General features: G+C 40.6%; 1 protein-coding gene across 2 annotated transcripts in view; it reads left to right on the top strand.

Moving 5' to 3' along the window:
* The first annotated feature begins 4,586 nt into the window (after positions 1-4,586).
* Positions 4,587-14,453, top strand: part of PXDN (peroxidasin) — a 94,524-nt gene continuing 84,657 nt past the window's right edge. For both annotated transcript variants that reach the window (XM_054195965.1, XM_054195964.1), the window contains exon 1: positions 4,587-4,918. In XM_054195965.1, the coding sequence (XP_054051940.1) occupies positions 4,692-4,918 (227 nt within the window). In that variant the 5' untranslated portion in view covers positions 4,587-4,691. The remainder of the gene's footprint in view (positions 4,919-14,453) is intronic.

Raw genomic sequence — 14,453 nt, 5'->3', positions numbered from 1 at the left:
TGAAGGATTAATTTTCCCTGTAAATTCGTATTATATTCAGGAAAGGAGAATGGCAGCTTTTAAAGATATCAACAACATCAGTGTCCCAGCTGAGAGGAAGAAGGATATTTGACTTCTGTGGAGAAAAATGTCTTCAGTCTTCTTTGCTGGACTCGATGATCTTAAAGGTCTTTTCCAACCTAAATGATTCTATGATTCTGTGTCATAAACTCTTGAATGGCCATGGTCAGAGAAGAAGTCATATTGCCTCTGACTGATCTATGAAGAAGAATGCAGTATTTCAAGAAGTATGTATCGAGTATAGTATAAGCTTTCCTGGACAGTTGAGAAAAGTTTATGAACAAGCATTCATGAGTTTAAGTAATTGACTTGGCTGATACCCTGAGTTTAGCACATTTGCTGACATACCATCCAGCTACCCCATGATATTTAGTCTGCGTAAGTAATAGAAATAAAAGACACCACTATATGCTTTCAAAACCAGTCTGAGTTTTGCTTCTGCCTTTAAAAGAGTAAAGATCAGATGTGTTTAAGCTTTAGTCCTGTGCTGGTATATTATAATAAAACTACTTTAAACATGTGTTTTTATTGTCTTTTTTACCAGTTATTTTGACAATTTGTTCCTCTTAAGTGTTACTATTATTACTAACCAAAAGGGTCCTAAACAATAAACTAGGTCACGATTCTGCGCCTGCCAAAGTCAATGCAAAGTATTTCCATTGTCAGGTATCCAAACACATATTGAAATGTCTTGAATGCCTCATTTCATATCCAGAGACAGAATGCTAACATGGAGATCTAAAATAAACTGAACAGGATTTGCGCTTATATTTCTTATATCTGATTTTTTTTGGAAAACAAAAGATAAAAAAAGTGTCTTTTAAAAAGTATTTTTTTATTACTTCAGCAAAGCAAAAGCTACAAAAATAAATTACTGGTATGGAATAAAACCAGTAAGTGGCAGTATTTGACAAAAATTTGGGAGCTAAGTAGGAAACTTTTATAAGCAAATGGAGATTCACACTATATGGAGCTGTAAGGTAAGCAGTTCTACTAGCATTCAGAAAGAAAGATCTCTCATTTCCAGCATAAATACCCTATTTTTTTGTTAGGCCAACTCCTCAACTAGAGAAATCAGAAACAGAAGGCAAATTATTTATATGTAGGGTCAACAGAAATGACCCTGCACATTTTATGAAAGTTCTTCGAAAACTGGCTAAGAATGGAAAGATATATCAAAACCATTTGGAAGTATTATTAATCAGAAACCATCCCTGCCACAAATTTAGAAAAGCATGATATTAAAATCATTACACAGTTTTTTTTTGCAGTGAACTTTATAAAAGAAATAAGACATATCTAAACCAGAATAAAAAGACAGCTGCAATTTTAAATTGTAACAGAGGTGTCAGATGCTAGCATTATTGAGAAGTATAATTATGGAGTGATGGCTATATTTTCAGTACCAAAAACATGCAAGGACCAGAATAGTGAGAGTTAAATTAAATTCAAAGCAGACGTTTTTCTCCAATCTTTAAAAACTGCTGTTTCATGAATACCGTAACTGACCACACAGAAGAAGCCTTTGGGCTTGATTTTCTTCTTACTGAAGTCACTGAACTGTTTCTCATTGATTTCAGCTATAGCAGCCCTGAATCTGAATACTTTGTCGCTCAAGTTTGCTCAAGACAAACTTCTTACTCCTCTTATTTTATTACACAAAAACTGTGGAGAAAAAAAAAAAGAAATAGGAAAGATTTTGAGGTTGTAAAATTAAGCAATTAAAAACTTAGGAAACTCCAGAAATTTGCTTTCTCCCTTGTGCAACTGCATTGAAATAGTCTTCACTTACTTAATAAAAGACATTTTTCCACAAGTTTCCTACTTTATTTAGTTCAAAGGATAAATCATAATCTGGGGATGAAAACTCTCTTATTCTAGAAAGTTTGTGAAGAGTTAAGAAACTGTGAGGACTTCCAAAAGCTAGCTTAACTTACAACACATAATAATGTAAATACCGTTCCTATGCAGCTTTAAGTAAAATGGATTTCCTTTTTAACCCACTCTCTGAGCATCTTTTTTAACTCCCCCTTTACTGTTGGAGAAAATCTCTTGAAAGCTTTTTTGGACCTTCTTATTCTCCTCTGTGAAGACTTTTCAGTCTGCCCATATTTCTCTCTTCTCTTCCCTGCCAAACCAGCATGTTACCGACTGAAAATAAGACGTAGTTCTTGGCCTCAGAAAATGTAATCTTGACTCTTTAATCAAATGCACTGACAAGGAAGGAACTGACTGCTGTCTCAGCATCTCAATGAATGTCAAGTTGATCTTCATTATATTTTAATTAGAAGCATTAATATTCTATTCAGTGTCTAGTGCTGAGCTAATTGCACGCCACCTCATACTCTACTGGCTTCCACAGGGCATGAAAAAAGGCTAACTTAAATGACTTATGAGGCATTAATAATATATTAACTAAGAGCCTGAAGGTTACATGTAACTTAAAGTAAATGGCAAGAATGCTGTATAGGTTGTTAAGGCTAAATTGCCTAATTAGAGTGAAAATATCTATGCACTTTTAATCTCACTCTCAGAATTACACATGTAGCATAGATACTTCCAATGCATAGTACGACAGTCTAGCAAGTCCCCAAATGCTAAAAGCAGAACAATTTTAATTTCCTACAGAAAACATAACTAATTTTGACTATGTATGTTATCTTTGAAAATAATCATCATAAAGCACCAAAATAAACCATGTCATATTTTCCTAAATGCTACAAATGTCCCAATTTAGTGATATCTCTATATTACTGTGTTTCATTATCTAATCTCAGATGTTCTGCTGCTTTTTGTATGGGTGCTACAGGATGACAGATTTACAACCACCAAGATGCTCTAATGTGAGTGGCATTTCCGGGACAAAAACTTACTTGTGCCAACGCTTGCACTTTGTAGGTCAAAAGTGCCTGAGCTTTTCCTGGACCAGGAAACATATTTAATTTTCAGATTAAGACATGTATATATCCCAACACTGCTCACAAATGCAGAGGAGGTGAGACAGAGACCAGCTGTTTGCTGAAACGACATTGAGGTGATGCACGTTTTAACCTGCTGCTTCTGTAAACTCTCACAAGCCTCTCCCGGTTCCCAGTTAGCCAGCCTACAGCTCACTGGGAGGTTGACAGATGTTTTAAAGGACTCAGGACTCCTCAGAACAAGAAAAACACTTCAATGCTTTCATTGGCTAACTCCTTTTGAAGGTATAAGCAGTCATGTCTTGCTTTTGAGAAGACAGGCATGGTGATGCAGGAAAAACATAGTCAAATAGTACTTCTGCAGAAAGAAAGGTACAGATTATGACTTATCTCAGCATATTTTGATTCTGGGCCCATCAGTGATTTCCAGCACTTGTAGCACGCTTCCAGGCTCTGATTTCCTACATGAAGTGTTTAACTTGGTGTTTAAAAAAAAAAAAAGTAATTTCCTGACTCATGTGGTAAAATCAAGTTTTCACAGTGAAGTGCAGAGTAAGAATTACTATAGTTAAGCTTTAGGCAAGAATGGCCTGTATATTGTTCCTTGAAGATACAGGCATTCAGGCAAACCTGCAGAAGTGCCCCGTCTTATTTCTGGTGTGGAACTGGCGGTGCTGACACTCCTCATTTGCAAGAGAATATGTAGTTGTTACACTTAATAGGTTAGTCGTGATCACTGCAATTGTCATCATAGAAATGACATTCCAATGTTTTCACTTGGGATAGTCAAAGCACGCAGAGGGTTGGAGAAAGGGTACCTACTTTGGACCGGACACCACAGAAGAATGACAACATATTGGGGCAACGTTAGAAATGTCAAAGCTAATCTAGTTTTGTGTCCTCACGCAAGATTTGTTTTAAGAAAGTGCTGAGATCATGGGATTTTAGGCTGTAACCATTACTCTTGTAAGGACAGTTACATTCTGGTGGTCCTTTTAGACCTCCTTGCTAGTGTACACACCCACCTAAAAACATCAGCTGAATGAATTCGGGGCAAATCCAACAGATTTTCCCGGTTCGGCAGTAAAAGCTGCAGCAGTAAGAGGTGGGGGTAGTCCAAGGGTTGTGTAGTAGGTGAGTCTTTCAGACCAGGGCAGAAACGGGTCGTAGTTTGCTGAACTTGCTGCTTCTCTTTCCCGTCTGTTTTTTTTTTTTTCCCCTCTTCTCTTTGCTTTCTGTCCCTTTTCCCCTCCTTTCCCTTCCTTTTTCCTTTTCCACTCCCCTCACTTCCCTTCATTTTTCCTTCCTCCTCTTCTCTCCCGGGGTGCACGCAGCTCCCCCTTACGCCCCACCCGGCTCTGGGGTTACCTTCACCCCCTCCTTCCCGGGGACGGAGGCGAGGGACGGGGAACTGCGGGACGGGGAGGCTGGGGGGGGGGGGCGGCCGAACCCCTCTGCCCGCGGGAGGGGGCGGCGGCTCGCTGCACGGCGCTGCCCCGCGGTGCATTGCGCAGGGCAGCGCGGAACCCCGGGGCGCGGCCGCCCATCCCGCCGCCGGCCGGGGCGGGCCCACCGCCGTCCCCTCCTCCAGCCCGCGCGGGGGGGACGGGATCGCCCCGCCGCCGACCAGAGCGGCAGCCGCGGCCGGGGAGCGGAGCGGGCGCGACGCGGACCTGCCGGAGCCCCTCTCCCTCCTGCCCCGCGCCCTGCAGCATGGCTCGGCGCGAAGCGGCGGCCGCCCCCGGCCTCTGCCTCCTGCTCCTGCTGTTGCTCCGCAGCGGGGGGCTCGCCCCCCCGGCCGCCGCGCAGCCCCCGCCGCCGCCGCCGCAGCGCGGGAGCGTGTGGTGCCCCAGCCGCTGCCTCTGCTTCCGCACCACGGTGCGCTGCATGCATCTGATGGTGGAGAGCGTCCCCGCCGTCTCGCCCCAAACCACCATCCTGTGAGTAGCCGGGGGGGAGGGCGAGCGGCAGGGAGAGGGGCGGAGGGAGGGCAGAGGAGGAGGAGGGGATACCTGGGGCGGGGGAGGCACTTTGGGTGGTGGTGGAGCCTCAGCCCTTTGTCTGCGGTCGGGGGAGGAGGGGGGTGGTTGGATCCGCGGCCGTGGCTCTGCCCGGGCTGCCCCCGGCTCGGCTGGGCTCTGCGGGGCTGGGCTGGGCTCGCCCCCCCACTCCCATCGCCCGTCCCCGCTGCCCGCTCGGCCCCGGGGTGGCGGTGGTGGCCCCAGCGCGCCCCTGCCCGGCGCTGTCAGCCCGGGGGGCGGGTGGGGTCTGGCCGGTGTCCCGGGTTTTGCGGGGGCGGCGAGAGGTGGATATTCTGGTTGACCTGCGGGCATTGTGTCTCCAGCCTAATCGTCCCTAGAAGGGTTTTGTTGCTTCCTTAGTGTCCTGCTGAAAAGCACGTTGGTCTGGCAGAAGGACGGGCAGGGGTGTATGTAGCGCTCTGTTAGTTCTGAGACGTGGTGGGGGGGTGTGAGCAAAGCGGGACCGGCGACTAACCCGGGTCAAGTTCCTGCAAGGGACTGAGGACGGGTGAACTTAACAGTTCTCTCTCCTGTTTTTTTGTTTTTTTTTAATTCAGTCGCTAACGTGTCTGTTGAAGTGCCCGGCCGTTCTTCTGCAGGGTCCAGTCGCTGTTTTGAGTGGGACTGTGTTGGTAATAAAGTTCAATATTGACAAGGATTAAAATTTATTTCGTTCACATTGGTTTTACTGCAGCTGTGACCTTTCCAGACGTATTTGCCTGTAGCGAAGGCACAAGATCTAAACGAACATCACACGCTATTTTGTTTCGAGGCAAACTGTGAGGAACGGATTTGTTCCACTGACCCGCTTTATATGTTACTTGGGCTCAGAAAGCTCTTGGCACCGTCCCCGTCCTTCCCTCGCACACACGCAGCCGTGGAAGCTGAGCAGAGCTTGGCCCTGGGAAGTTTCTGCGGGGCCTCCTGTAATAAATTGACTTGTGACTTTGTCAGATATTTTCAAAAGGGATCTATAAAGCCTTGGTGTGTTTCAGCTTCCAAGTATTCTTTAATGTGAAGAGTACAGTCATTTAACATTAACTGAGTCCCTCTTTGGCAAGAAGCGCTGCCTTTTGGCAGAATGGGATTAGTCCTGCAGTACTTGTAAACCTTTTAGGGAACAATACAGGAAGTGGGTGGTTAATGTTTCTTACATTTGAAACAAAGTACATTTACAGAACACCTTTTGCCTTGAGATTACAGGAAACTGTGTAAAGTTAGTTTTATGAATTATCTTAAATGTAAAAAAAAAAAAAAAGGGAAGAAAATCTTCACAGCATGGAGTCAAGTCTTCATGGCTTGGTTTTATGTTAAAGGTAGAAGGGCCTGCAATAGCAGAAAGTATTAGATTAAACCTAGCCAGGGTGGAGCTCCCCTTACGGTGGGTATTTATAATCTTGCAGTGAGTCAGAGGAGAATGTGTGAACAATGCAAGCATTATGCTCGTCTAACCCCACTAATATATCAAATTGTCTAGTATCCCAAATCTGAATTATCATTCCAGTATAATGCAAGCTACAATGCAGCAGAAGTAATGCAAAATAAGTTAAAAACTTTTTTTCAGCTTGACAAAGAACAGTAATTCCCAAAATACGCCTGTGGATGATGATCAGCATTCTTCAAAACATAATGGTGGCCCTACTTGTCATCTGGTAATGGGTATTCTCCTTTTTCACCTACAGACTAGGGGACTCTTACAAATGAGTAATACTACGTCTGTAAATGCACAGTTACTCCTTCTGCTACAGTTCTGCTGAATGGCTGTGAACGGAGAGGAGATGGGCCAGAATATAGTCAGGCAATATGAATTTCTGGGTCAAAGAACAATGGTACAATTTATTTAGTAATCGGTGGTTTGAAGGTACCAATTATACATAAACAGCTTACCTATTGTGTATGAATTGCCTACCTTTAGATGTAGGATGTTCTTCCAGAATAATTGTTACATGTCTGAGGTGCTCATTGAGTTACCAGATGGTTTACCACTCATTTTTACTTTACTATTATGCTTCATAGTGGGTATAGTGCTATGCTTCATGGGGGTAGCCCATCACCCACAGAAGGCTTTCTACACTCAAGAATAGTTTCTTTTTTTTAAGCATGAAAATAAGAAGCAGTTATTTAATCTCTGGTCTGGCTCTCACCGTTTCTCTTTCATGTGGAGCCTGTATGTTAAATGTATTTTCTTTAGTGGTGGTGTTGATAGCTAGATAATCAGAAATAACGAATTAAGTTCAATTGAACGCCTTCCCCTTTAAAACATGGACTTACGAAATCCTGCAAAGTGTGTTGCTGATGGGTTAAGACCCGTTTTCACTGGCATGGGTAAATTCTACATTCCTGTCTGTTTTATTTCTTCCTTAGGACACAGATTGACCGTGCAAAGTAATTTTGTAAAATAACATCACCATAAGTTTCTGCTCATTCGTATAGTTATATTGGTTTTTGCTGAGCACTGGTTCTGAAAACTCTCCCATTTTGGAAGCTGAGTTGACTTTGCTCTACTTCACATATAATTTGTTATATGGATTAAAACAGCATGGGACCCAGACCAACAGTGCAGCCAAATGTTTTTCCCCACATATCAAAAATGTCTACTCCTAATCTCAGGCTCTCTTTTGAAAACTGTTCATGACATTACTGGTTGCTGACCTTGCCAGTGCTACTTCTGGCTGTACATTTTCTCACTCTTTCCTGCTTCCCCCACTTTCTGGCACTTTCCCCTTCCCTGCTGCAGGCTGGGATCCACGGCTTAGATTTCTTCTGCAGGGTGTACTCTGCCAGCTTCGAAAGTGCTGGTGGAGCCTTGCGTGAGCACGTGGTTTCACCCAAAATGAGATTATTGCCCAGAGTCTTTGTAGGAGCTAGGGCCGGCATCCCAGTCAGCAGGTCCTGTGCTGACTTCCCTTAAGAACAGAGACCCACCTCCAAAGCGGTTTGCAAAACCACTTCATGCCTTAAGTACGGTCCTGGAAGTTTCCTTTCATCTCTGACTAAATATAGAGTGCTCATGTATTCACAGAAATTGCTGAAACATATTTATATTAGACTATTTAAATGGCTGAGGAATGTAAAATTCTGGATACGGTACTATTACTATCCTCTTTCCCCTGAATTGTATCCTAACTTACATTTATTTAGGGGATTTCTGTGTTATACAGCTGTTTCCAGTTCACAGTGTTTGTAATTCTGACAGGGGTCCTTTGAGTACCAATGCAATATGTTACTATTTGTATCTTGCCTAAACATGACCAAAATCCAGACCTGTCTACGGACTAGTTACACATACTCAGACCAACACTAGAATTTGTTCACAGTTTTTCTTGGCAGCAGCTGGATGCTCTCTGATTTTTTTTGCTAGCTGTACGAGCATAATTGCATTCACTGCAGTTGGGTCTCAAAGGCTGAACAAGAGTAGAAACTAATGTTCTGTTGTAAGTAGAAAAGGTAAAAATTGACAAAAAATACTTGTCACAAAAGAAAGTGGAGTTGATTTGCACTAAGAATGGCATGCAAATTATCAAAGAAAAAAGTTATTTTCAAATAAGTCAGTCGTAATAATATTTGCTACGGGTAATTATTACTTTGGCTCTCCTGCATGCCTGTTATGAATAAAACACCTTTTCAATACGTGAGTATAACTTTGAGATCAGAGCTTAATAGGACTTTTTAAATTGCAATCATTCCGGGTGAGTAGCTTTTGAAGGTAGTCACTGAAATTAAATTGAAGGCAACAGTCTTGTTACTGCTTTTGTTTACATGATTCCAACATATTCTACAAATTGTATAGGTTACTGTGCATACCTATTTATTTATTTTCATTTCTGTTTTGTAGTGTAAATGTCAAGGATCTATCCAAAGAAAAAAGGGGTTAGTTGCTTAATTCTATGGTGACTTTCTAGGTAGCTGTATAAGAAGTACTTACTTTTTTTTTCATAGCTCCATGAGAATTTTTGTGGAATCTGACGTACACTCACAATGCCAGTGAAAAGCATTGCTGATGCTTTTCAAGAGCATCTATCTTAATACAATTTAAAACAAAAATAACGGAATTACACAAATCACACATCTGTTTGGAGTGTACATGAATTACCAAACAGATAGGGGTGATGGAAACATAATGACATTTTGTGTTTCGGTGTTGATTTGTGATAACATTATGCCTCTTAACAGAGGCATTTAGGGAAAAGAAATGGGTGCTATGTGTGAATTCTGTCAGTGCAGGAGTCTCTGGGCTATCATAGCAGAAGGATGCACGGTATTTGCAGATCTGCTGTTTGCAAATGATGCATTATCAGTCAGCAAACCACCAGCCTGTTCTCATGTGAAAAATGCAGCATCCTTGCTTCCGATCAGATCTTTGCAACCCTTTCAGAAAAATTCCAGTAGATTAAGCAATTAAGACAGCAAATAAATACACCTCAACGCTGTGAAGGTCAAAGGGTTATAGTCTCAAATCTGGACTGTGAGTAAACTCGATCACTTCACTGCTGAGTATCAATTTATGTATAGGAGGTAGCTGAGAGATATGACGCTGGTATAAGATTTTATTTAAGACACAGAGATTTGTATATACTTAGTGTTCAGAAAAGAAGAACAGATACTGAAGGTTTACTTGAAGTGTTTGAGAAGAACTGAATACAGACACAGATCTTGACAGACTCATGGCTGGGCAGCAAACTGCATTAGATGCCCATGATGATTTACTTGAATTACACAAAGCAAGGTGAAAAGCATAAGATTATTTTAATAAAAATTGTCTTAGGTCTTCCTTCATGGAAATCGTATGACCAAGTGCAGAATTCAATTTGAGATTAAAGCACCTACGTGTAGGTCTCTCTACACAGGAGTCTACAGCCATGTTTGGTGTCTGATCTTCCCTTCTAGTGAGCAGCATCTTAGCCAATGCAGTCCACGGTACCTGGAGCAGGACTTGGCTACCTGAAACGGGGCACCTAGGACTCGATTCACTTGCTAACTATAGTATCTAGCACCATTTGAATTCCCTTGAGAAAATACCTTCTAGGCTCCTGCTGCCTCTCCAAAAAAGACACGGGTCTCTCATTGGGGCTGTGTCATACCTGCTTGCTCCCAACAGATGTCTTGGGTAGCTTAGGACATCTAAACCAACCATGGGCACTGCTGTTCTGACAACTCAATTAAGCTGCTCTACTGTTTGGGCAGTTTATTTGAATAATCTCCAGCCTTCTCCAGCACGAGTGTGTTGACTAGTCTTCTGTTGACAATAAAAGTTTAAACATCTTTATGTAGATGTTGATATTTATTCGTTTAAACAAAAGCTCAAAATATTTTTCAGAAGAGAATGTTTTGGTATTATTTTCAACAGGGAGAAGCTACTTGCAAAAACTGGGCTAAGGAGTCACACACAATACAGGAAGTAACTTACTTTAAAGTCTGTTAATTGTTGCTAAAAGGAGACTGTTTCTCCTCCATTAAACCCTATTCTCTGAGTACCAACAAATCAAATGGATACTGCAAAAGATACCAGACGTCCTCAGTAAAACAGTTTTGGAGGATGTGTAGGATGTGAACCCTGCTAAAACCATTCCCAGGCAATCTGTACTGCTGATGGAATCAGCCAGGACCAAGGCGTGAATGTGTTAAGGAGACATTTGCAGAGCTTGCAGAACATGCTTGGTTGTTAGCCGCGAGCAGAAGGGCACAATATTGATAGAGTGTTTGGCATTTACTGGGAGACGTTAGGCAAAGCTGTCGAGGGATGCAGCAGAAGGCCCAAACGAGTCCTCATTTCAAGAATGTATCTGCAAGTCACTAGATCTACTAGTGGGAAAGTATTTTTGTCATCTCAGCAGCAAGTTAACCCTCATCAAAGTCTTTGTTGAAGAATGGGAAAACGTGGAGCAAAATCATGCCCATCATTTCCTGCAAGTATCTTACTGTATATTTAACACACTGTCATCAGAGGAGTACATTGTCTTATGTTACAGTTAATAAATATAATTACTGGTTTTCATATTTTTTACTAAGATGTATTTTTCACCAGTAAATACTTAACGCTTGAGTGTTAAAATGCTAAATATGTATTTATTTACAGAAAGATGTCCGTAATGAGTAAAACCAAAGATCCATTTGACCTAATAGCTGTTCTTTGAGGGTGACTGACAGGGCAGCTTATAAACAAGTAGACAGCATAGAGCAGCACATAGTGGTTCATCCCTATAATAATTTGCAGTTTAGGGATTTTCTGAGCTAAAAATTATTTCCATATTATATGTAAATCTCGATGAATGTCTTCTCCACAAATTGTTAACCTATTTTTTTTTTTCAACTAATTTAGCTGTTAAACTGATAAGTTTTGGTGACAAGGAGTACTACACGAATTACATGATGTAAATTGCTCTCTTATTTTGTCTGAAGCCTGCAAGTTGCTAGCTTCACTTGGTGTCCCTGTTTCTTCTGTTGGAAGAGACAGTGAATACTCTATTCTGCTCTATCAGCTCAATGCCAGCCATGATTTTATGACCTTTGATCCTAAGCTTCTCCTTACATTTCTTTTTAAAGTTGAGGAGTCTTCTCACTGAAAGGTTTATGTTCTTAACCTCTCATCATCTGAATTGCTTCTTTTCTGCTCTGCTGTCTTTTGAGGTGAGGGAGTTATAACTTTCCTCAGTATTACAGGGACAGATCTGGTATGTGGGCCTAACTGGGGATTTATACAGCAGCATTAGGATTGTCTCTGGTTTTATTTTCTTTCCTTTCCTAATAATTCCCAGCATCATGTTTTCTTCTCTTGAACTCTTGTTTCCATGGAATTATCAAGAGTAGCTTAAGACTTTGTCCATAAGTAGTAAAGATCAGTTCTAGGCCCACCGTTTTATTTGTTAAGTTTGGTTTTCTCCATATACGTTACTTTGTATTAATATGTATTATGTCTGCATTTTAATAGTCATTCACAGAGTGTTGACAGGTCCTTCTGTTATTTTTCCTAGTCAGACTTTATTAAAATAGTTGAATATCATAAGCAAAACTTTGTTCTCTCTGTTGTTTATCCCTCTTCCACTTATGAATAAATGGAACAACACAGAACCCATCACTGGTCTCTGTGAAACTCTACTGGTGACCTTCTCCCACTATGAAAATTCGCCATTTACTACCAACATCTCTTTATACGCTCATCTGGACTGTGTAGGATATTTGCTTTCTAGCTGTTTGACAAGATTGTCTTCTAATTTCCAGATCTCTGGGAGTTTTGACTGTGGTCCGCACAAGATTTTTTTCGTTTGTTCTACTGAAATGTTTTAGAAAGCTACAAAGATTGTGTAGATCAGTGGATCACTTGGTATTGCTGTCTAGGTCCCCAGCTGAAAATCACAATTGTAAACATTTTTATGTCTTCCTGGTTCTGCTAACAGGTATCTTCAGTGCCTCTGCTATTACTCAGTTTTCCCAAACAACAGCAAAATTAAAAGTGGCACTTTGTATCATTTTTCAGCATTACTTTGGGGTGTTTAGGGTCATGAGGGACATTGAATAAGAAGTTTTTGAGCAGCAGAGACAAACATGGGATTACTCAGTGGAAAGAGTAAGAACTGGGTGCTTGGACATGAGTAAATAAACTTTTTCTCCTAATTCCCAGAGAAGGCTGGTGGAAAAATAACAGGGAGGTGCCTATCCCTTGCATCAGCAGGAGGTTCTGGATCTGAGACACAAGGAGAGGCATGACTGTCTCATCTAACATTGTGGTAAACACATGCCTAAGAGAAAAATATGACTAATAAATATTCCAGCCTCCTCCATATTTCTGAGTAGCTCTTACTGACTTCTCTCCCTGGTGAGGTCAGTGCTCGTTAAGAGATGAGGATGTCATTAACCAGCAGAAAACTTGGTCACTTAGATATTAAATAAATGTTAGGATGCCAATGTGTGTTTATGGATTGGATTGTAAGTAAACTAAGTTTAAATTAAAGGGTTGAAAGTCCAACAGAAAAGAGAAATAGAAAGTACAGCCAGTAAAGAAGAGAACAGAACTAGGGGGAAAGACAGAAGAAGCTGTGGAAAGAAAACAACATAATATAGCATGAGAAATTGCTGTTGCTATTCTGACATGAAAAAATAGCAGACAACTATTCAGAAAGTAACAAAAGAAGAAGAGAAATAGTGTGTGATGTGTAAAATTACGTAATATTTTATTTTTTGAATTACAAAATGTCCTTTTACAGGAATATATTACTGTGTATAATGGGTAAAATGAAAATGCTAAATGAATGTTTTCAGGCCCCGATTCTATCTTGAACAATTGAAAAACAAACTGTAAATTTTCACCCATCTTGATTCATCTCTCAAAATGGTATTTTTTCAATTATTTCTTTTTGGTTTCATATTTCTGAGACTTCCAAAGCTTATTGTAGTTTGTTTACAGTATTTTTTCCCTCACTTCATATATTCTTTTGTGATGGAATATTTCATACACTCTAGATCTCATCTTGCAAATGCGAATTTACGCTTAGCTTTGTATACATGAGTAATTCCCAGGCTTCTGATTCTTCCTGGGCTTGGACATTTGCTGAGTCTCTTTCCAGCAAGCCCAAGTGTTTACAGCCTTATAGGCTAAGACTTCACTTACAGTAACGGTCCATTTATAAAATGTCCATATATGACATTTAAAATCTATATTACGCAAGCTAAATATTTCTAGTTGCTTGTCTTTCTGGAGAAGTTTATGTATAAAAATAAGTTAATATTTTAAATACTTGTGTGTATGTCTGTGTTTATATGTGTATATACACACACACACACACATGCTATATATTGTATGTATATGTGTGTGTGTGTGTATACATATACGGTAAAATGGAAACAACTGCGCCAAATTGTCTTTATCTTTGTTCCATTTGGATTTGATAAAAAAAAACCCAAACCAAAACAAAAATAGCTTTACAGGCTTTATTATTGCAAACATGGGCAGAGTTTCAAGACAATCCAAAGAGATGGTGCAATGAGAGCTGGCTGAGCTGGAATGGAATAACTCAAATATTTCCTTTCCCTTCCTTTGCTTATCAGGCTGCCAAATTTGATTTCTTTTTGGTATGGAATTATTACTGTTGCTAATGAGAGTCAAGTGATTCTTTCAAAATGAAAATTGAATGAATGTTTAATTCATTGCAAGTAACAAAGATTCTCAAACTCCTTGAGAAAGACATGTGAGGGAGAGAGTGTGGGCTCTCAGCTTCATGTATTTTTGTTTAATCTGTATTTACACAGATTAGCAAAGATTAGGACGTTAAAGAGTTTGTGCAGTGCCTGGCATGGTTTCTTGAACCTTGTGAAAGTTTGTTGAAGCAAAACTGTGAAGTTTGGTACAATGTAGCGTTCTCTCTTGTTTTTTTTTTTTTCTGAGTTTTTTCTTTGTTTTACTAAGCAAAAGAACGACCATATGTATTTAACTCAAAAATTAGTTTTAATGACGGTGACG

The sequence above is a fragment of the Rissa tridactyla genome, chromosome 3 (assembly GCF_028500815.1).
Source record: "Rissa tridactyla isolate bRisTri1 chromosome 3, bRisTri1.patW.cur.20221130, whole genome shotgun sequence".
NCBI lineage: Eukaryota > Metazoa > Chordata > Aves > Charadriiformes > Laridae > Rissa > Rissa tridactyla.
Note: the sequence above shows the minus strand (reverse complement) of the source record. Positions and strands in the feature narration are given on the sequence as shown.